This window comes from Notolepis coatsorum (genome assembly GCF_963971535.1).
Source record: "Notolepis coatsorum genome assembly, chromosome: 1".
Classification (NCBI taxonomy): domain Eukaryota; kingdom Metazoa; phylum Chordata; class Actinopteri; order Aulopiformes; family Paralepididae; genus Notolepis; species Notolepis coatsorum.
In genome coordinates this window covers 189,636,511-189,658,854 of record NC_140165.1, presented here as the reverse complement: position 1 = coordinate 189,658,854, position 22,344 = coordinate 189,636,511, and the positions used below count along the sequence as shown (strand labels likewise).

The 22,344-nt window shown below is 41.6% G+C and overlaps 1 protein-coding gene across 1 annotated transcript; it reads right to left on the bottom strand.

Annotated features, from left to right (window-relative positions):
- Window positions 1-9,638: 9,638 nt before the first annotated feature.
- tomt (transmembrane O-methyltransferase) lies at window positions 9,639-19,346 on the bottom strand (the record flags this gene model as incomplete). Its single annotated transcript, XM_084317144.1, has 5 exons — window positions 9,639-9,750; window positions 11,224-11,309; window positions 12,343-12,465; window positions 13,192-13,388; window positions 19,085-19,346. 5 exons carry the CDS (start codon window positions 19,344-19,346, stop codon window positions 9,639-9,641), a joined length of 780 nt encoding a protein of 259 aa, XP_084173270.1.
- Window positions 19,347-22,344: the final 2,998 nt, after the last annotated feature.

Here is a 22,344-nt window from a genome sequence, read left to right as displayed (position 1 = left end):
GTACGCGGACTGGACTCTGCAGAGGTCCGCTGGACTATGGGAGCACCTTCATTCGATTTCTTATAATTTAATGACTATCATTAGTATAAGTCTTATATTTTCCCCTTGTTTTTACCACCACTGTGTAGTATATTGAGAGGGGACCCTATTAACTGTTACACTGCTGAACGGTATGCTGGGTACAGCTCGCTAGCTAGCCAGGTAGCATAACAGTCTGTTAACAGCTGGGAGAACAGAAAAGAAAGATGAAGAAAGAGAGACTGGAGATGTTGCATTGTAGCAAGGTTTTGTACGTTTGCCAAAATTCACACATTTCAGCATCGGTGATGTAACATTCTATATAAATGCTCTCCGACTCACTGGGCGGCTACGTGGCGTAGTGGGCAAGGCGCTCGCCACGAATGCTGGAGACGCTGGGCTCGCCTGTTCGAGCCCAGCGCTCCACATTGCTTTCAGTTTAGCTGGTCGTTCATACTAATACACATTGGCCGTATTAGGGGGTGGGAAACTGATTGGTGGGGATCGGGCGTTGTGGACAGCGACCCCTACAGGTCGGTTGGTGCGCCTGCGCAGTAGAATCAGGAAGTGTCGGGGGCAGCGTGAGCCTCCCACGCGTTACTCCTCGCCACTGAGAGATCGAGCTGCGCAGGTGAAAAGATGCGACTGCTGTTACCTCAAGTACCGGAGGGGACTTGTGCTATGTATGACTTAGTCCACATTGCAGCCAGCTTGTGGGTGGCAAGAAACAGCGTTTGTGACAGGGGAGGGTTGAATTGGATGATACGAAATTGGGATGGGAGAAAATATAGAAAAAATGGGAGAAAAAGTGGATAAAAAAAAAATGCTCTCCGACTCCCAAGTCTCTAGCTGTTATGACAGCAGCCAGCTAGCTCTCTTGTTTGATTATCTCACATGCGCTATTAAGTAAAAACAAAATCATATGTTAACGCTAATGCTACTAATCGAGTAGTTTCCAGTGACTATCAAATAGCAATTTTGTGAGTTTTGGGACAGAAACCAGCTGTCTGATTTGAGATGTATTCCAGCTTGATTGCTTGTGTAGAGTAGGTGTCAGCAACCTTTTTGCCATTTCTTTTTACACATTCTTATTAATCAGTGTTGCCATATCAACATTAAGTTTAAAAGTGTTATAGATAACATTCAGCCACTAAATGTCACACTAGAGCACCAGCATGTAATTTATCCAATCGGGTCCATTCCATGTTGGGAAATGAGAAGTAGGAAGGTGATACATGCATACATGTAAACAACATTCATTCTGCAAACATTTAATAAATAATACATTCATTAATCAATATTTCTTTGGGGGGGAAAGCAATAATTTTATTCAGCACCTTTCTAAAAGCTCTGTGGGTGTATTATTAAAAAAGAAACAATGATTACTCTACATAAAAATTTTATCTATAATTAATTATGACACTACATCAAAATGTAAATCTCCCAGCAGTTTTAATAAAACATTTATTTTTTAATATCCCATAATCAGGACATTGTAATTATATATTATGAGCACTATACAAGAACACTGCCATCCTTATGAAATGCTTGCTTCCTATAGGCTACCTCATGTTTGGTCTCAACATGGTGTTTAATACTCCATGACAAACAACGATCTTCAAGACATAAAGTCCACACAGCACGGTCCTTCTGAGACACAAAACCACTTCTCTTCTGTCTTTACTTTATCCTTCTTAGCTAGCAGGCCGTTCCAGCAGCGTTATATGGTAAATGGTAAATGGACTGCATTCATATAGAGATTTTATCCAAAGCGCTTTACAATTTACAGCTCACATTCACCCATTCACTCACATTCACACATCGATGGCAGAGGCAACCATGCTTAGGAGCAGTTAGAGGTTAAGTGTCTTGCTCAAGGACACTTCGACATGCTACCGGGAGGAGCCGGAACTGAACTGGGAACCTTCTGATTACCAGACGACCTGCTCTACCGCCACTGTCATCCCTGGTATGTTCCCCCACCCACATCCTGCGAAGACCTGCCCCTACTCTGCCTCTGATATTTTTTTTTATATATAAATCAAACTACCATAAATAACAGGCCGTGCAACTGCCAATGACTGAAAGGTAACTGAGAGGATGAGAGGACACACAATTTCACAAGTTCCTGTCTTGCACACTTTAAGCTACTGCACACCAATGGTGACACACGTGCCTAAGGTCGCCAACCTCTGATGTTGAGAATACTAGTTTTGGCCTGTAGATAACCCATGACAAAATCACTATTCAAACTATTAAACAATTAAAGCTACATCCTTTACCAGACATTTGAAATACTACACCTACAAACACAACATCTCTTCATTTCTTTCTTTCTTTCTTTCTCACATGTAAAACAGTTACTTTCAAGGACAGCCGTCCTCTCTGGTTTTCTGAGTTTGACCTGCTTCTGTTATGTGCTGAGACCCACAGCCCCCTCCATCACACAGGAGAGCTGACTCTGCCTCTCTACTATAAAACACCCTGGCCGTAGCATCGCCATATCTCCACTTCAGGGACTAACCTCACTAAACTAACCAGGTGTTTATCTAGTGTGAATTTCCTGATATGATAAGATGATGTTACAGGCTTCTGTTTGAGTTTTATAGTGCTGTAAACTATCATTCAGTGTCTGAAAGCTCATCACACATGCTGCCTGCATATTGCTACTGTTGACACTAATGTAAATGGTAAATGGACTGCATTTATATAGCTTATATCCAAAGCACCTTACAACTTATGCCTCACATTCACGACCATGCAAGGTGCCAACCTGCACATCGTGAGCAGTTAGCGGTTAAGTGTCTTTTTTTTTTATCCACTTTTTTCTCCTTATTTTTCTCCCATCCCAATTTCGTATCGCCAATTCTCCCCTTAAATTCTCCCCTGTCTTGAACGTTGCTAGACTATGCCTCTCACTGGTCGGCTGTAGTGAGGATAGAAGCCTTGCATCACGTGTCCCCTCCGGTACACGAGGAGGCAGCCTGTCGCATCTTTTCACCAGACAGCGCGAACTCTCAGTGGTGAGGAGCGTTCCCGTTCTGCGATCTGATTGGCCACTGACGTTTCTGGTCATGTGACATCTGCGCCAATCGTGTGACGCCTGTTTCTATCACCGGTTAAGCTTAGGCATTCTTTCGAAGTTGGTTAAGGTTAGAGTTTGTCTTAGAGCAGGGCGATGGAACACCAGCCCTGATTCCAAACTCTAACCTTAACCAACTTCGAAAGAGTCGCCTAAGCTTAACCAGTGATAAACTAGGCGTTAGGTAGTTTGCAGGCTGTTCGAGACGGAAATAGGCGCAGAAACAGCCGTCACGCGATTGGCGCACATGTCACATGACCAGAAACGTCAGTGGCCAATCGGATCACAGAACGCGGAACTGGAAATCGGTTGGTAAAAGTATAGACACGTACAGGCATCACCCAACCGACCTGTAGGAGTCACTGTCCACAACGTCCAATCCCCACCCATCGACTTTCCACCCACTACCTCTGCCAATTGACATAGTATGACGACTGGCCCAAGCCGCAGGCAACGCTGATTCGGGGAGTCGAGACCGGAGTCTCTTGCATTGGGGACGAGCACAATCTCGTCACCAATCGCGTTAAGTGTCTTGGTCAAGGACACTTCGACATGCTGCCAGGAGGAGCTGGAGTCGAACCGGGAACTTTCAGACCCCCTCCCATGACGAGGGGTGTGACAAAAACACAACTACTTTTGCAGTAGTATTAAGTGTAGTGCTGAAAACTCTTGTTCAGCTTTCAGTGTCTGAAAGGTCATAACACGTACTGCCCACTAAAGTAGCTTTGCACAAATCCAACCTTTTCAGTCCCGATACCAACACCTGGGCTTTGGGTATCTGCTGATACAGAGTACAGATCCGATCCATTACTTGTGTAATGAACAGTATAGACTTGGGCCGTCATTTTGGGATCATTGGACAAAAATGATTGAGATATAATAAATGTCTCTCCATTAGAGAGAGTTAATGTGTCAAACATGCAGCAAATCACTTTGCTTTGATTTCTGGCGCATTAGGCGTGTTTCTTGGTATCAGATTTTCATATCTGTGAAATTCCCAGATCAATATTCGGGATCATCCCTATGTTCCCCGGGTCCTATGTTCCCCGGGTTCTATGTTCCCCGCTTTGATTGATTAATAGATTGAAAATTTTATAAATGTTTATTATTTTATTAATTATTAATGTCCGCCTTGTTTCGAACGGTTAAGCTTAGGCCCTCGTTCGAACTGGTTAAGGTTAGAGTTTGGAATCAGGGCTGGTGGTCTAAAATTTTCAATCTATCAATCAATCAAAGCGGGGAACATAGAACCCGGGGAACATAGGACCCGGGGAACATAGACATGCTCCCCAATATTCTACATGTTGTCGGACCGATATTCCATACCTAGCTGCGCCCTACTTCTTCCAGTCCTTGTGCTAAGCTAGGCTAGCAGCTCCCTACTGCTTCCAGTCCTTGTGCTAAGCTAGGCTAGCAGCTCCCTACTGTTTCCAGTCTATGTGCTAAGTTCAAGTCAAGAGTTTTATTTGTCACGGCATACAAGCATACAGTGAAATGCGGGTGGCTAGCTGTTATCTACTGCGCCCAGTCCTTGTGCTAAGCTAGGCTAGCAGTTATATACTGCTTCCAGTCCTTGTGCTAAGCTAGGCTAGCAGTTATCTGAATACCACGACCACAACACCAGAGGAAGCTCAACAAATCATGTTAAACCCAGATTCGGCTCAAACAAGGGACTAAACACGTTTCGCAATTATGCCACATCAATGTGGAACGCCCGACCCAAAGCTGTAAAGGAATGTGAATCCCTGCCCACATTCAAAACCGATCTGAACACTTTCAGTGCCAGCCATGCGGTGCGCCTTACCCCCGTTAAATGCCACCACCAACTTCAATGATAGCGTTGTGAACGCATATTCTCTCTCTTTTTTTCTTTTCTTTTTTTTTCTTTTTTCCCCTCCTTTTTCCTCCGATTTTCTCCCATCCCAATGTTAGTCGTTATGCCAATTCCCAATCCCCTTCCTGGTCGCTGCGCACTTACCCCCCACAGTCGGTCTGGGAGAGTGGAGGCTATCACGTGCTTCCTCCGACACACGTCCAGCCAATCAACCGCTTCTTTTCACCTGGCAGCGCGGACTCTCACTGAGAGCGTGTAACGTGTGGAAGGATCACACTACCCCCCTTAGATCCTATCCGCGCTGAGCAGGCGCCCCGACCGAACTGTAGGAGTCGCTGTTTACAACGACCCGGACCCACCCCGCCAGCTTTCCCACCCTCTAATACTGCCAATTGTATTAGTGTGAACGGCCAGCCAAGCCATATTTATTGCTTATTTATTCATTTTATATCAGCATCCAGTCTACAGCGCCATGTTAACACTTCCTGTGTTTACATTTTCGAACGTGACATCATCGCCTACGGCAAGCGTAAACGCTCAAAAGGCAAACCGTAAACAGAACCCGGAACGAAACAAGACTGCAGTGTGTACGCAAACTAGAGGGGGGATAGGGGGGGGGGGGGGAGTTCGCATCAGATCTCGGAACGGGCCAGAACGGAACGGAATAGAAACGAATAGGGTGAGTGAGAAAGGGCCCTAATACAGCCAATTGTATTAGTGTGAACGGCCAGCCAAGCTGGTGACAACGCCGGAGCTGTGAGCTGGATTCAAACAGGCGAATCCAGCGTCTCCGGTGTTGGTGACGAACGCAATCTCCGCTACGCCACCTGACCGCCCCCACATATTCTCTCTCTTAAATTATGGCTATGTGTCTAATCTGCCTGTCGTTTATCAATGACTTGTTTGCAGTCAACATTGTCGAAACGGATTGTTTTTTTATCGGTTCATTTTCGTTTTATAGCATTTTGAAAAGCCCTCGTTTTCAAGGAAAATATAAAGATTCCGTGATAAAAGGCATTTAATGGAATATTCTAGAATACACAAAAACGTTGTTGGCGGGCACTCAACTGGCGGCATGAACTAACGACATAGCGTTGGTGGCACTCAAACTGTTAACACTTTGGCTGCCGGAAGACGTTTTTAGGCGTCCTTCCCCGCCATGCTCAAGTTGCCGAAGACTCGTCTTTGATATCAATATTTCAAAAATCTGTGATCGAAATCATATTTTCTTTCCGGAGCCCTGAGATGTACTGGTGAGCTCCCATCAACTGTTTAACGGTTCGAGAGCGCCATCTGGTGGCAGATCGGCTAAGAGGGAGGGGCTCGCCAAACAGGAAGTGCTCATCCTATGTGCTCCGGCACTCGCGATCGGTAGCCGGACTCCATCTCAACACACTGGATGATCAATCGCTCGCCCTAACTCAATAAACAACGTTATTTGGACGTATATAGTATTATACAACCTGAAAATGGTTAATCTGGATAATTATCCCATAATCGAAAACGGTCTACACCACGCTGATCGTCCAACGGCGCGAGGAAGATACGGTAAGATTCAGCGTTATTTTTGAACGTGTTCGATATAAACTGCTCTGATGAACATATGACCCACACTAGATGAATGATATAACGCTGCCCACGGAATTATAAACGATCCCCCGCCCATCCGGTCAATATCAGATGATACGTAGAAACTTCTAGAAGTACGTCCAATTGACATTTTTTATATCACGCCTACGGGAGGCTGCAATTCGAAACTGGCCACCGTAAATGTCCAAACGCCCCCACCCCCTCCTAATAGACAGTCTCCTCCTCACCGCATGTATATATTCTCTCCCCACCGTATGTATATTTCTCTCCCACCCACCCACCCCCTCCTAATGTACAGTCTCCTCCCCACCGTATGTATATATTCTCTCCCCACCATATGTATATTTCTCTCCCACCCCCTCCTAATGTACAGTCCCCTCCCCATCATATGTATATACTCTGTCAGGGTCTATGGGTAACAGTACTGTATATTTGCATATCGTATGTCACAAATGTAACAGTACTAAATACCTGTATGTCATGTATGTCCCTATGCCATAAATGTCATGTATGTTGTGTATGTCATAAATGTCACTATGAATTGAAAATGGGGGACCCTGATGTAAACAAGACAAACGTATTTCTCTGGTCTGCATCCCCTTAACAATTGTGTGTATTGAGCCGTACTGTATTGTACCCATTCTGCAATCTGTTAAATAAAGTTTTCATTCATTCATTCATCTACTGCTTCCAGTCTTTGTGCTAAGCTAGGCTAGCAGTTATCTACTGCTTCCAGTCTTTGTGCTAAGTTAGGCTAGCAGCTATCTACTGCTTCCAGTCTTTGTGCTAAGCTAGGCTAGCAGTTATCTACTGCTTCCAGTCTGTGTGCTAAGTTAGGCTAGCAGCTCCCTACTGCTTCCAGTCCTAGTGCTAAGCTAGGTTAGCTGCTCCCTACCACTTCCAGTCCTTCTGCTAAGCTAGGCTAGTATGCACATTGACTTCTCTCTGGGGCTACTCGACACACAGAGATGAAACTGATATCAATCGTCAATAAGTGCATTTCCCGAAACGCTTAGGGTTCCTTTAGCTCTTTGGGCGCCAAAAACGAATATCCTTGTGTTTCGTCACCAAGGCTTGAACGCTGGATCCTTTGATCTTTTTCCTTTGGTCCCCGTTCTAAACACTCGCTCGGAGCTGCCTGGGTCACCCTGGCACAGCTGCCTACGTTGGAATTGCAATGACAATCGAATCCCGCCAGGTTTGCTGTATCGCCTACCTTTTGAACTGGGGATATCAGTTGTCTTCCAGTACTGAGTTATCTCCGGCTGCTTCCGCCTCGGAGTGGATCAGCACATAGCAATCGGTAGGAGATTTGGTGCCTCAGAGCTATTCTTTCACGTATGGTAGCAATGCCCAATATACACAAGTAATGGCGATCACCATGGGACGACTGGGATTTATTCATTTGAGTACTTTCTGACTGAGGTAAGGTCTATCTTAGGTAACCTGCTGGTATTTTTTTAACCTAAAACATGCTTCTGTACCGTCAGTGTCGTATTTTACCGGACCTAAAACATGCTTTTGGTAACGATCGCAGTTTTGAGTTAACCCCCCCCCTTGATGATTTTGTGAAGAAACATATGTATATGGTATATACCTTTTTGATTTGGGAGTTTCAGGCGAGCAACCCGAACGATTTGGGCATAATGCATATAATGCGCCATATCGTGTTCTATGAAAAAATACTGGATTATTTTGATAAGGGGCTATGTTTAGCATGAAATAGCGCACAAACTACAGTATGTAGAAATTAACTGGTTAGTCAGTGTTGGACTATGAACAATGCCTGTCAAATGAGCCATACTATTGTCTCCATAGCTATAATACAGAACACACAATGGGTCCGCAAATATAGCTAAAATGGTCAATAACGCTGGCGCCATTGAGTAGAGATGGGAAAACAGCATGGCGGTCAATGAGTTAACAGCCAAAAGACTGGTGTGTCTCTTTACTTATACTTATAGTGGTATGTCTCTCAAGTTTCAAGTTCAAGTTTGTTTCTCTTTACTTAATAGTATTGTCATGACGCTTCATGCCTAGCAATGGCGTAGTGCCATAGCTCATTGGCCACAGTTGTCATGTAATGATAATAACCTTGTGTTTGATTACAATGACTTGTTTGCTGACCAAGATGTGTGATGGAATACTATAAATAGTTGTGGTTTATATTTCTGGTGCTAGGTGATACTGTACTCTAGTCAGACAACACTGATCATGACATGAAATAACAATTTGCAATGACTACAGGACATAAAATCCAGCACTCAAGTTTATTTTGACAAATTATTCAAAACACAGGCTTATGAATGTGTCCGTTTCATATACTGTATCTGGTCAACAGAATCCTGGTCATAAATTAGAATAATATAAGAGGATGGGTCATGGCCCCAACATTCTAAACTAGAATAAGAGTGCAATGGAAAATATAGTTTCAATAATGTTTATCAGTGGTCAACAGCCAGTACCAGTGTGTGTGTGTGTGTGTGTGGAGTGATCTCATCCCATTAATCGTTTCCCCCAAGAGACTAAATGCCAGATTAAATTCGAAATGAAGAAAGAGCTTTTCTTTGCAGTCAGAACTGCTGTGATATTTAGTTGTTTGTAAAATGTTTGACTGCTCATGATGTATTTATTTTTTCAATGATGTCAATAAACAAATGGTTATAGAGAATGGATGTTGTGGTCATGGATTTATTTATTCAATTAATCAAGAGGATTTTCTGTAAAAATACAACATTTCAGCGTTTCATGCCAAATAATTTCATTGCATTGGCAGATAGTTTTGCTGTTTTCAAGAAATGTTATTAATTTCATGACAGAATATTGCTTGTTTACAAAGGAACAGTCTTTTAATTGAATTATTCTACAGTATTATACATGCATGCCTGTATGTGTGTATTTCTGTCAATCCGTTTACATTCCTGTCTATATATCTGTCAGTCTCTCTTTCTATTATGTTTGTCTGTGTCTATATACTGTATGTGTGTCTCTCTATATATGTCTGTCTGCCTCTCTATATGTCTGTGTTTGTCTCTGTCTCTCTTGTCTGTCTGTGTCTTTGTCTTTCGCTCTGTGTCTCTGTCAGTCTCGTCTGTGTGCGTGTCTCTCTCTCTTCTATTTGACTCCCAGGTATATAAGTTCAGCCATGCCATCTCTGATGCCTCTGATGTACTCCAGCGTCGCCCGGTGAATCCTCCACTCATACAGACCACTGCTGCGTATGTACCTGAGGAGGGGAGGAGCCTGTTATTTATTACTATTCCATACAGACCACAGAGGAGGGGATGAGCTGGTTATTTATTACTATTTCGTTTGTGGGTTGGAACGTATAACCAATATTAAGGTATACTGTACCCTTTTGAATGAAAAAGCACCATGTAAATTGTGTTACATAAAAATGTCATAAAGAAATATGCTGAATTAGACCGTAGGCCTATTCTACACTGGAAAAACCAAATACAGAAAAGTATTGTGATATCATATTTGACCGTAATTCCAATCTTATTCAGGATAGTATTCCTGTCATAAAAACATCACATCACATCACATTTACAATAGCTGGGAAAAGCTCATATCCATGAGGAAGCACGATCGCTGGGATATGTTGCTATTAGCTGGGAACATGCCCACATTATGGGAAATGTGCTTATGGCTTCTCCAGAGTCCGACAAGAAGATAGATACCAATGTCCTCTCTGGAAATGGCTAGTGGTCCGTATCCACTTCCATTCGTTGGTGCTAAGCTAGGCTAGCTTGTAGCTGGATAGCTTTCTACTGAACGCACAGAGGAAAATGGTATCTATCTTCTTGTTTGACTCTGGAGAAGACGGTAAGCGCATTCCCATAATGTTGGCGTTGTAACATTGCATCATATATAATACTAGCAAGTTCATATCACTTAAAGCTGCAGTAGGCAGAAATTAAGCAGGATCTGCATCACTTTTCACTTTTTCAACACAAAAACATCTGATTGGCCAAAAAACATCAGCTCCCTGCATCAATAACCAATCAGATACCGCCATTGCGTTTATAATAAGAAATAAGAAAAAGAAAATACACACAATGTGTAAAACCAGCTGCCAATCAGAGGCTGGGAAATTAGTGTTAAGATAAAAAAAAATTTAATAAATGCTTTACCTCTTAAAAAATATCTAGCCATATTTTCAGAAAATTCGCCTAAAAGTACATGATTGAAAGCAGATGATTTACAGTTTTTTTTAGATACAGAACTGAATTTTGCCATCTATGAATATAGAATATCAGGCCTATAAATTACCATATCATGGCCAAGTCATACATCTGACTCATTCAATCTGGATTTAGTACCACCAGGTGCCCGTAACAGGGCAGCAAAGACCGTGAATGAAATCTACTGTAAGTACAGTTACTTTTTTGTATGATCAGATTGAGATGCATTTTTTTCTAGAGGTTCACAGAAATGTAAAGAAACAAACGTAGTGTGAAAAGATACACTTTAACTGCTGTTTTGATAGGGTTAGGGTCTTTACTCTTGGCTACATTTGAAAGGAAATACGCAACATTAATGAATACGGACTGTATTAATCTATTTATGACGTGAAATTCATCTTGGCCCGGTACAAGGCTCGTCTGGCTTAAGGGGTTAAAATGGCCTACTGCAGCTTTAATGTCTAAAAATGGTTAACTATCCCTTTAATAGATGTAAGGAGGAGGTAACGTGCCTGAGGAAGTTAGGAGCTCCGGGGAAGATCACGTTGTCAGCCAGGATCACAGAGCCTTTCCCCAGAAGACCTGAGCCTTCCAACAGCTGGAAGAAACACACAGACACACGACCCTTAATACTGTAGTGGTAATATTATCTGAAGTGGTAGGACACACACACACACACACACACACACACACACACACACACACACACACACACACCTCTACTAGACAGATGGCACTCTGAGTGCAGTGGTAACACGAGGACTGGAGGTGGGTATTCTCATAGATATAAAACAGTAGATGTGACCAGTTGACATTCTGGAATGGGGCCATATGGCAGACATCCTACTAGCTGTAATTAGAACCAATGGTGAAAGAGGCATATGTTGTCTTTATAATCCTCTTATAAGTCTTTCAAAGCAATGAGTGTGGGATAACTGTGCCTGTCTAGAATTAACCAAAAAACAAAGATTCTGATAGAATATTGATTATAATTGCTCCATGCTTCAATCATGAAGATGATCTCATTAAAACCTTTATATGTATATTTATATTGAAGACAATGATTTTATTTTTGCAAGTTTGCCTTAAGAACTGTATTTGGTATTCTGAATGGCTAATATACTATATTAAGCTATACCTTTCATGTAGAAATCCTGAATAGATTCAGTATTATGGTCTATATTGGCAGCCAATGATAATCAGAAAACATAAGAGAAACACACCTGCTGTATATTAATATGTATTGCCTTTGAGCACTCTGTTATCTTAGATAACATTAACATGTATACTGGTTATAATGTCATTGTTTAGCTAACAGTTCAAGGCTGTTGAGAGCTAGCAATCGGCATTAACATTCAACTCAGCTGGTCTGTTTGCGTAACTTTGCTAACAGTAAAGTTACCTATAGTTCACTAACTTTTTGTAGTTTTATTTGACTCATATGTAAAGGATAAATCTCTCTTACTCTATACTGATATGTGGAAAGTGATGCCAGTCTCCCTGGCCTCTTTGGTTATTTTAGTACAGCAATTAGGAGCTGCACAGCCGATAACCATAATTGCTGCCCATAGGTGGCTAGCCCATAGGTGGCTATTACAGACAGACAAGCAGGCAGGCAGGCAGACACTAACCTGTAGATCAGGGAGGTAACATTTCTTCCAGTGGTCCATGAAGACCAGATCTAACCGCTCCAGACCGTAGTCTGAACGCAGCCGAGGAATGACTTCATCAGATGGACTCACTATCAGCTCCACCTGCACGACACATAACACTTCAAATACATAGGGGCGAATTCACAAAGAATTTATTGCGCCCACTAATAGCACCCTTAAAACCCTCTAAGACCGAGACAGAAATGTGTCGCATTATTCGAAATGGCTGTCAATCATAGTTCTTAAAACAATGACCAAGGCTGAGGACAGTTTGTCTTAGATATGTCATATTTTCAGAATGTCATCTTGTCCTTTTCTTTGTCATCTTTTGTTTCTTTTTGTTTTGTTTCAGATACGACAAAACCCCTAATCTCATCTATGTTTTCCATTTGTCATATTTGTTATTAATTTGTCATCTTTTGTCATCATGTCAAACTGTATTTATTGTAAGTCTGACCAGAGCTCTCTCTCTCACTCTTTGGTCAGACGATTGTGTTACACTTGACTCTGATTGTAAAGTGCAATGAGGATATTACTTACTTCTATTGCAATGAAGCTAATTTGCATAGAAAGGGGCACATTTCCCGCCCATATTACCTCATTTAAATACCTGCAAATAGCACCAACTCACAGAGACACAATGATGATGGCAACGCAGTTAGCACGGTATTTCACCCTTTGCGTGTGCTTTGTGAATAGCAAGGTTTGTTTTGGGGCTATTTGCACAGGCATTGCGTCAAGCTGCACAATCCCTTTGTGAATTCGCCCCATAGTGTGTGTGTGTGTGTGTGTGTGTGTGTGTGTTTGTTTGTCTGCTGCCTCTCTCACCGTGTCATCATCGAAGCCCGCCAGACGTACAACCTTTTCAGTGATGGCAGCATTCCTCTGGTCCATCTCCACACTGTAGAGTCGGCCTCCCAGGGGCAGCGCTCGGGCCATGCGTATTGTGCTGTATCCACAGTGCGTCCCCAGCTCCAGCACCGTCAGCGGGCTCTGCTCTGACATCAGACGGTCCAGGATCTTACCTGAACCCAGAGTGGTGAATAGCTGCATTCCTAGAAATGCTTTTATCCAAAGCGCTTTACAACCTATGCCTCACATTGCCATTCACTCACACACCAAGGGCTTCCTGTTCATCCCCCCTCTCTTCTGGGGCGCTAGAAACATCGCCCCAGTCAGTGCGCAACGCAGCCAATTGAAAGATTACATAGCAAAATAAATGCACCTAGCAACGTACATTTTGCCAATCAGCGTCTTCAAATATGATGCCTAAAGGGCGATTCATTTAGCGCCCCAAGCAGAGTCAGTGTGTTAGGGAGTGGGGACTGACGTGATGATGACAATGATAAACGCAATGAATGAAATGAAAATGAATGCAGCAATCAAATGTTGCAATGTATATATATATATAAAAAACAGCTATATATATCCATGGGATATCACAATATTACAATACTATCCAAATGTGCACTGGATAAAATGTATACATTCACACTAATAAAACGAATTGTCTATTGGCATTCGTGCAACATCACATCCGGAAACATGTCAACCAGGAAATAACTATAACGCTAATAGTTGTTGTCGTCGTCCTCGTCGAAATTGATAATAATCGCAAGATACATTCAGTGCTGGATCTAACGAAATGGATTTATGGAGATACATTTATGGAAAGTTCAAGTCTGGACCACAAAGCTTCTGGAAGGGTTAGCGTGACATGCAAATGTTCTTCCAATTCGTACGGCACAGCCTCTGCGTTATGATATGAAAATGTAATTGTAGTGCTGTCAGACCCGGATACGGATTGTCTTTTCCCTTTATTTTCTTCTCTGAGTGCTTTGTTTACATGTTAAAATCATTTTCTTCATGCCCCCACACACCCCTACAGGGGTTTGGTTTACAAACATGTCACATTTTTCACCTTATCAGTTTGCATGTCTGGTTATATACTGTAGTTACTGAAACTAAGTGTATATGGCACAGCCCCACCTAGAATATTTTTCACCAGCCGCCACTGGGTAGAATCACTATTGTGTTATATCAGTTGAACTGGTTATAGGTAGAATCACTATTGTGTTACATCAGTTGAACTGATTACAGGTAGAATCACTATTGTCTTATATCAGTTGGTGAAAGAGAGTGGCAAAATAGACTTCTTCCCTACTTCCCATTTCCCCACATGGAATGCACCTGATTGGATAAATTACATGCTGGTGCTCTAGTGTGACATCTAGTGGATGAATGTTATATATAACACCTTTAAAGTAAGAAATTTTCATTACTATATAACTTAACTATATATATTACATTAATAATAATAATAATATATATTGCGATACCCATGGTCAAACATTTTAGATGCTTGGGTGTGGAAATATTTCCCACCATAAGACAAACGGTGAAGCACAATTACACAAAAATACAGAACAAAATCAAAGACGACCTGGACAGGTGGGCAAAACTTAAAAACTCAGTACAGGCAAGGGTATCAATAGTTAAAATGGATGTATTACCAAGAATCAATTTCTTCAGCTCAATGCTTCCGTTACCTCCTCCAGAGGGCTACTGGAAGAGATTACAAACCTCCACATACAAATTTATTTGGAATAACAAACCACCTCGCATAAAAAGATCCACCGCACAGAGAAATAAAGCAGACGGTGGCATGGCAGTTCCAGATTTTTTACAATATTTTAAGGCTTTCACATTAAGACCATTGAAAATATGGTTTGACCCCCAGGCTTTGGTATCTTGGAGAGAATTAGAAGAAAACATAGTAGCCCCACAGAGACTGAAAGACATAGCACACACTAAACTTTCAATCAAGCATTGTGAGCGGGAATTTGGCCCCATAATTACCCATGCAATCAGAACATGGCGGGAAACACAAAAGAAATATCCTAACCCTCAAGAATGGCATAATCACACTCCCATATTCAATAACAATGCACTCTTAATGGGAAAACGCCCTATAAGATTCCCTATATGGCAAGAGCAAGGCATACACTCATTAGGGGATATTTTTAATAACCAGGGCCTCTGTAGTTATGTCGAAATATGCACAAAGTTTAACCTCACCGAGTCCACATGGCTTTTTTACATACAGTTACGACTTTGTCTGAGGTCTCACGGTGTTCCATTACTCATACCAATTGAACACCACAGATACCACAAATTTGTCTATGAAAGAGAAACATTGGGAGGTTTTGTATCAGGTTTTTATTATCAATTACTAACGTCCTCGTATGAAACCCTTCAACTAGACACTGTCTGGAGGAGGGATATACCAGACCTGGAAAATGACTTTGATTGGCAAGGAGCCTGGGCAAATGTCCGACTTACATCAAGGAACCCGGATCATCAACAAATCAATCTGAACTATATTCACAGGACATACTTGACTCCTATAAGGCTGTGCAAAATGGGGCTTAAACAAGACTCCAAATGCTCCCAATGTACAAACGGGGACGAAGGAACATTTATGCACATGTATTGGGACTGCCCACCAGTTAAGGCATTCTGGAAAGATGTGTCCCAACAATTATCAATACTCGTATCTTGGAATATACCTGTACACCCCTCGGTATTACTATTGAATGATGTTTTTGAGTTTGCAGTGAATCCACAATTAAAGAGATTGGTTTTATCGGGTATCACAGTAGCTAAAAAACTGATTGCATCACGCTGGTTTCAACCGGAAAAAATGTGCCGGAAAGTGTGGTTTCTTACATATCTCGATGTGATACATCAAGAAATATCTACAGCAAGAATTCTGGGTCTCAATTAATCCAAAATGTCAATGTGGGTAGAAGTGGTGGAGAGAATAAAAGCTAGCTTATAATGGTAGTGTCTGGTTAGGAGTGAGGGATAATGGAGGTACTGTCCGAGAGGGGGGGGTTCGAGCTGGAGCATATGTGTGTAGGGTTTTAGAAAATAGGTATTAGGGGTATATTCTATACTAACATTTATATAATTGTAATTTCGCTGGATATACACTGTATACGGTTAAAATGTTATTATAGACTATTTTTGTTTTATCTTGTTTCTGTACTTGCATGTATTTTAACCACCTTTACTGAAAGTTTCATTATGCATTGTGTGTTGAGTACTGACTTTTAATAATTTGTTCTGCAATAATAAAAAAAAAAATTACATTATAAATATATTTATTATAGCTACATAGTAACTTATTATAATGTGAATTTCTCTGTGTGGCCAGCAATAGCAACCCCTCTATCCCCACTCAACTAACCCTAACCCCTCCTCTATCCCCACTCAACTCCAACCCCTATCAGACCACAACAATACATGTCAACAGTGCAGTACCTGCGGGGCTCTCTTTCCTAGAGGGCACTGTTTGACAACATTACAGATTCTACCTTTACAGTAATATATAAATAATCCTAGGTTTCCCTTGACATATCAAACAGTACATTTAATTGACATATTGATTGATTTGATTGATGTATCGTAGTGTTTGTAGCCAAAGCTAAAACCCGTCCCTTAAAGGGCTGACATAAAACATTATAAAATAGGACATACAGTAGGTAAATAAAAAGGTAATAAAAGCAGTTAGTGTACAGAGTAGACATGCCCTTACTAACATTAGATACACATATGCTGCCATTACATACACTTGGGATGACACTAGGGCAGGGGTGGCCAACCAGTCAGAGATTAAGAGCCACAAAAATTACTGTGGTACCACAAAGAGCCACACCATATACCAGCGTTTCTCAACCTTTTTTTTCAGTCACGGCACACTTCATGTTTTTATAGGTCTCACCCTCTGGCCTCTGAAGTTGCTAATGTCTTTTTTATTTGGGCCTCACATCAGTGGTGCAGTCGTAATATGGGAACTGGTTACACGCCACGTGCACGTGCGCTCCCGCGCATACATGTTCCCTCAGTTGCGCACAGAACAGATGATTATTATGCATAACAATGGAGATCAAGCAGCCCCCCACCTTCTCGTAGGTTCCTATTATTATGCAAAGTCTAGGTGAGAAGTGTGCGGCCGCCGGCCGGGTACTTATCATTGCGCGCACTTCTGCCCTGAGTGACTACTAATAACACGCTGTGTAACCGCGTGTGTGCACGACTGCACCCCTGCCTCACATGGTTAAAAGTACCCTGTGAGACCCCCGGTTGCAAAATTACAAAATCATGTTTAGCCATTAAAAAAAAGAAAAAGTCTGTAAATGTTTATTTAAAAAATGTTAAGCACATGTATTAGTCAATTGGTCCTGTTGTTCAGCCTCACAATGCTATTTGATAGTAAATGTGTTTATATGTCCCACCCTCTGAAGTTGCTAATGTCTTTTTAATTTGGGCCTCACAGGGTTAACCTCTTATGCCCGAAATATACAATAAAAGTATATTTTCAGCATTACGTTTGTTTACCAATGATTTTAACTGTTATTAGTGAAATATAAGATTATAGAAATCTCAGGGCATTGAGTCGGAAATCGGCGCATATTGACAGGAGGAAGTGGAGCAGCCAAAAGTGAGTGTAGTCTTTTGAAGGAAGAGACTCGGGGCTTTCGAATTTCGAAAAACGACCCTACCCAGCTCACGCCAGCCCCTGTCAATCATCTGACTTCTGGATTTACTTTTTTATTTCTCTTATTTTTTGGGATTATCTCCTACAAACCTGAACGTTATTGCCATAAAACAGAATGCAGTTCGTTTCTCTACCTTTCTGTGAACGTCTAGCAAAAAACGGTGTTGCAATATGATGAAAAATGGTGGAGAAATTTACATTATAAAAAAGATGGCAGAATTCAGTACTGTATCTACAAAACCTGTTTAATCATCTTCCCTTTATTCATTTGCTTAGATTTTTCAGGTCTGGTAAATTTTAGCATGGTGTTATTCACAGTCAAAGATACAAATATATTTTAAATAGAATTGATATGCTCCTTTGGTTCATTACAATTTACTCAAGCCTAGTAACAGACACACTATTTCTGACACTGGGAATACATTCCCTGAGATCCATAGATGTCCCTAGATTCAGATACCAAGAACATGCAAATGGGCATTTAAAAAAAATCTGTGAATGTTTATTCTACGTCCTTATGGAATGAGTGACATACAATTTTTTTTTTTATAATATATATATATTTTTTGTAATGGATGGAAGAGCCACACATTGACGGGCAAAGAGCCACATGCGGCTCGCGAGCCGCGGGTTGGCCACCCCTGCACTAGGGCGTGCACCAACACCTCCGTATAGATATACCCGTGCACACCCCAGTGCAATCCCAGTATTAAGGCACACAGGATCATGTGCAGGATATATAAGATGGATTTACATTACTGTCCTGGAAATGAATAAATAGGCCAAATAACCAGTTTAGATAGTGAAGTAAAGAATGTTCAGATTTCAAGTTGATAATATTGATAATTTAACTAATAAGTTATTCACCTATAAGAGACAGGCCTAGTCATTTATAATATAACTAATAGAAGTTATTCACCTATAAGAGACAGGACTAGTCATTGATAATATAATGAATAGAATGTATTAACCTATAAGAGACAGGACTAGTCATTGATAATATAACTAATACGTTATTCACAGAGACAGGCCTAGTAATTTATAACTAATATAAGTTATTCACCTATAAGAGACGGGACTAGTCATTTATAATATAACTAATAGAAGTTATTCACCTATAACAGACGGGACTAGTCATTGATAATAGAATTTATTCACCTTTCTTTGGGCCAATGTTGCTAATGAACTCCACTTTGCTGCACCAGACATCGAAGGCCTCCAGGATGCTTTCGGGGTCCCCAGGGGTAGAGTGGGTCAGGACGTACTGAAAGGCCCGCTCCTCGCGACTCAAACCTGTGATACAGTCCTGCCACACCCGCACCAGGACAGCCCGGTAGAACAAGACAAAGTAGTACCGGTACCGGATGATCAGAGTCAACAGGAGAGGCAGGAAGGCCAGACCGATGGCAGGAGACACCATCCTGGAACCATAGAGGAAACATACATGAAGGAACAATATCCGAGTTACTGGCTGGGATATAACAGAGGATCAACATTCACCTTGTGCTTCAGTTATCCATATAATATATAACTAGTTATACAGTATATCTCCACTGTTCAACAGAGTATCCACGTTCAACAGGTGCTTTAGTTATCCATATAATATATTACTGTTACATTTGCTGGTTGGACGCCAAACCTCTTTTCATTGTACTGTACTTGTGCTGTATGATGACTATACATTTAATCTAATCTAATCTTTACCCAGAACTTTCTCCACTACATCAATGTGAGTTCTAGAACGTTCTGCTACTGCAGGAGACCGTTTCACTGGAATTCTGTTGCTAGGGAACCGTTTTGACCCAAATGTATTTCCGTCAGTTATCAAGGAAACTATAAAAGAAGGAACGGTCATCACATCAGAATACCACCGTTATATAGCCTACTCTGCTTGGTGCCAGTTCTAAAGAAGCCTGTATTAAAATTCAAAATAGACCAGCTATCTGAGGAAATATACATCAACCAATATATCAAACGTTAGCTAGTTAACAATGCAACATATTGCTGATGATTCTGACATCCGACAACTTAAATGACAACTCAATGCTGGCCAAACTGAAAGTTTTCCATACTTGGTGCCAATGTGCGTCCATGTGCTACACTGTGACGTGACCATTCCTTCTTTTATAGTTTCCTTGTCAGTCATTTCATTAGCAAGCATTGCAAGAGGAAATAAACATGGGTCTTTTTAGAACGTTATTGTTGTCACTTTGAAACCATCTGACAGATTCAACTTGACAACATAAACATTCTAAATGGACCCAGGTTTACTTGCTGATATCAATATCAGGAAATAAACTTGGGTCCAAACTGTTAAGACACTGTTAGCTTAGACACAACACACACTGTCCATAGCAGGAGAGCCTGAAACAAACCATCTTACCTGCTTTGCAGAACAGCGATGAGGACGACAGCAGAGATGAGTGTGTGTGTGAGGGAGAAGCTAGGTAAACCTGCCTGTGTGTGTGTGTCAGGTAAACGAGCTGGCCATGTAAATAATTGATAATTTACCCGACACCTGCAGCTGTTTCCTTTCCTTCTTCAACAGATATCATTCTTTATAGAAATGTTCATTTACATGATACTATAGCTATACTATACTAACAGCACACAGGACATCATCATCATCTGGGAGGATAGATACCATTAAGTCAGCAGTGTCTGATGGGGGAGAAGAGAGTGAATAGAGAGAATAGAGATAGTGAGTAGACAGAGAGAGAATGATGAGAGTAGGAAGATGTTAGGGTTGAGAGAGAGTAGAGGAAGAGAGACAGAGCAGTTAGGATAGAGAGTAGGAAGAGGTTAGGATGGAGAGAGAGAGTAGGAAGAGGTTAGGATGGAGAGAGTGGGAAGAGGTTAGGATTGAGAGTGGGAAGAGGTTAGGATTGAGAGTGGGAAGAGGTTAGGATGGAGGGAGAGTATGAAGAGGTTAGGGTGGAGAGAGTAGGAAGCGGTTAGGGTTGAGAGAGAGTAGAGGAAGAGAGACAGAGCAGTTAGGATAGAGAGTAGGAATAGATTAGGGTGGAGAGAGTAGGAAGAGGTTAGGATGGAGAGAGTGGGAAGAGGTTAGGATTGAGAGGGAGTAGGAAGAGGTTAGGATGGAGGGAGAGTATGAAGAGGTTAGGGTGGAGAGAGTAGGAAGAGGTTAGGATGGAGGGAGAGTATGAAGAGGTTAGGGTGGAGAGAGTAGGAAGCGGTTAGGATGGAGGGAGAGTATGAAGAGGTTAGGATGGAGAGAGTAGGAAGAGGTTAGGATGGAGGGAGAGTATGAAGAGGTTAGGGTGGAGAGAGTAGGAAGCGGTTAGGGTGGAGAGAGAATAGAGTAGACTAGAGAGAGTAGGAAGCGGTTAGGGTGGAGAGAGTAGGGAGAAGTTAGGGTGGAGAGAGAGTAGGGAGAGGTTAGGGGGGAGAGGTTAGGGTGGAGAGAAAGAATAGAGTAGACTAGAGAGTAGGAAGCGGTTAGGGTGGAGAGAGTAGGGAGAGGTTAGGGTAGAGAGAGAGTAGGGAGAGGTTAGGGTAGAGAGAGACAGAACAATGGCAGAGTGACAGAGATCGGTGAGCGGTATCATGTTAACAACAGCAAGTGTGTGTGTGCCTGTCTGTGTGTGTGTTATGGTTAGTGTGTCTGTTAGGGTTAGTGTGTGTGTTAGCATGTATGTGTGCGTGTTAGAGTTAGTGTATGTATGCGTGTGTGTTAGGGTTAATGTGTATGGGCGTGTGTGGGGGTCCAGTTTCTGTCTCCTCCCACGCTCATGGAGAAACTCCAGAAATAATAAAAACCAAACAAAGAAGGTTTCATCTCATTTATCAAAACAGTAGTTCTTCCAACAGTCCTAGCAACCAGGGAGTTTACAATAAACAAAATGGAGACACAAATCCAACCATAATGAGATAATTCATTAGAGATCTACTTTGTATTGATTTCTGACATGTTACAGGTGGTATTGTGATTTTAGAATCATGGAAATTCTTGAATACTGTAACAACTGATATATGTACATCCCTGTATAGAAGTCATGAGACCCTCTAAGTAGCCATGCTGTATTTAAAACACTGTTTACTGGACAACAGTCTCTTTGAAAAGCCCAGGTTTGTGACACCAGGCTTTTATTTGCTTCAATCACTGAACTTTCCTTGCCTTTATTTTTGACAGGCGTCTATATGAAACAGGCCTCTAATTCCTTTTGCACAAATATATCAAATAGTTTATTTAAACAAGTATGAATATTACTTGTATTATTCATACAAGTGTATTATTATTGTATGAGAAAAACTTTACATAAAATGTAAAGAAACAACAGAGCAAAGGGAAACATAAAAGATGTGAGGTTAGAATCTGTACACTTGTCTTTGTTGTGTTGTATATCAGCAAGGGTATGGAGGCTGCCTGGTAGTCTAAGGGTTGCTAGTTCAATCCC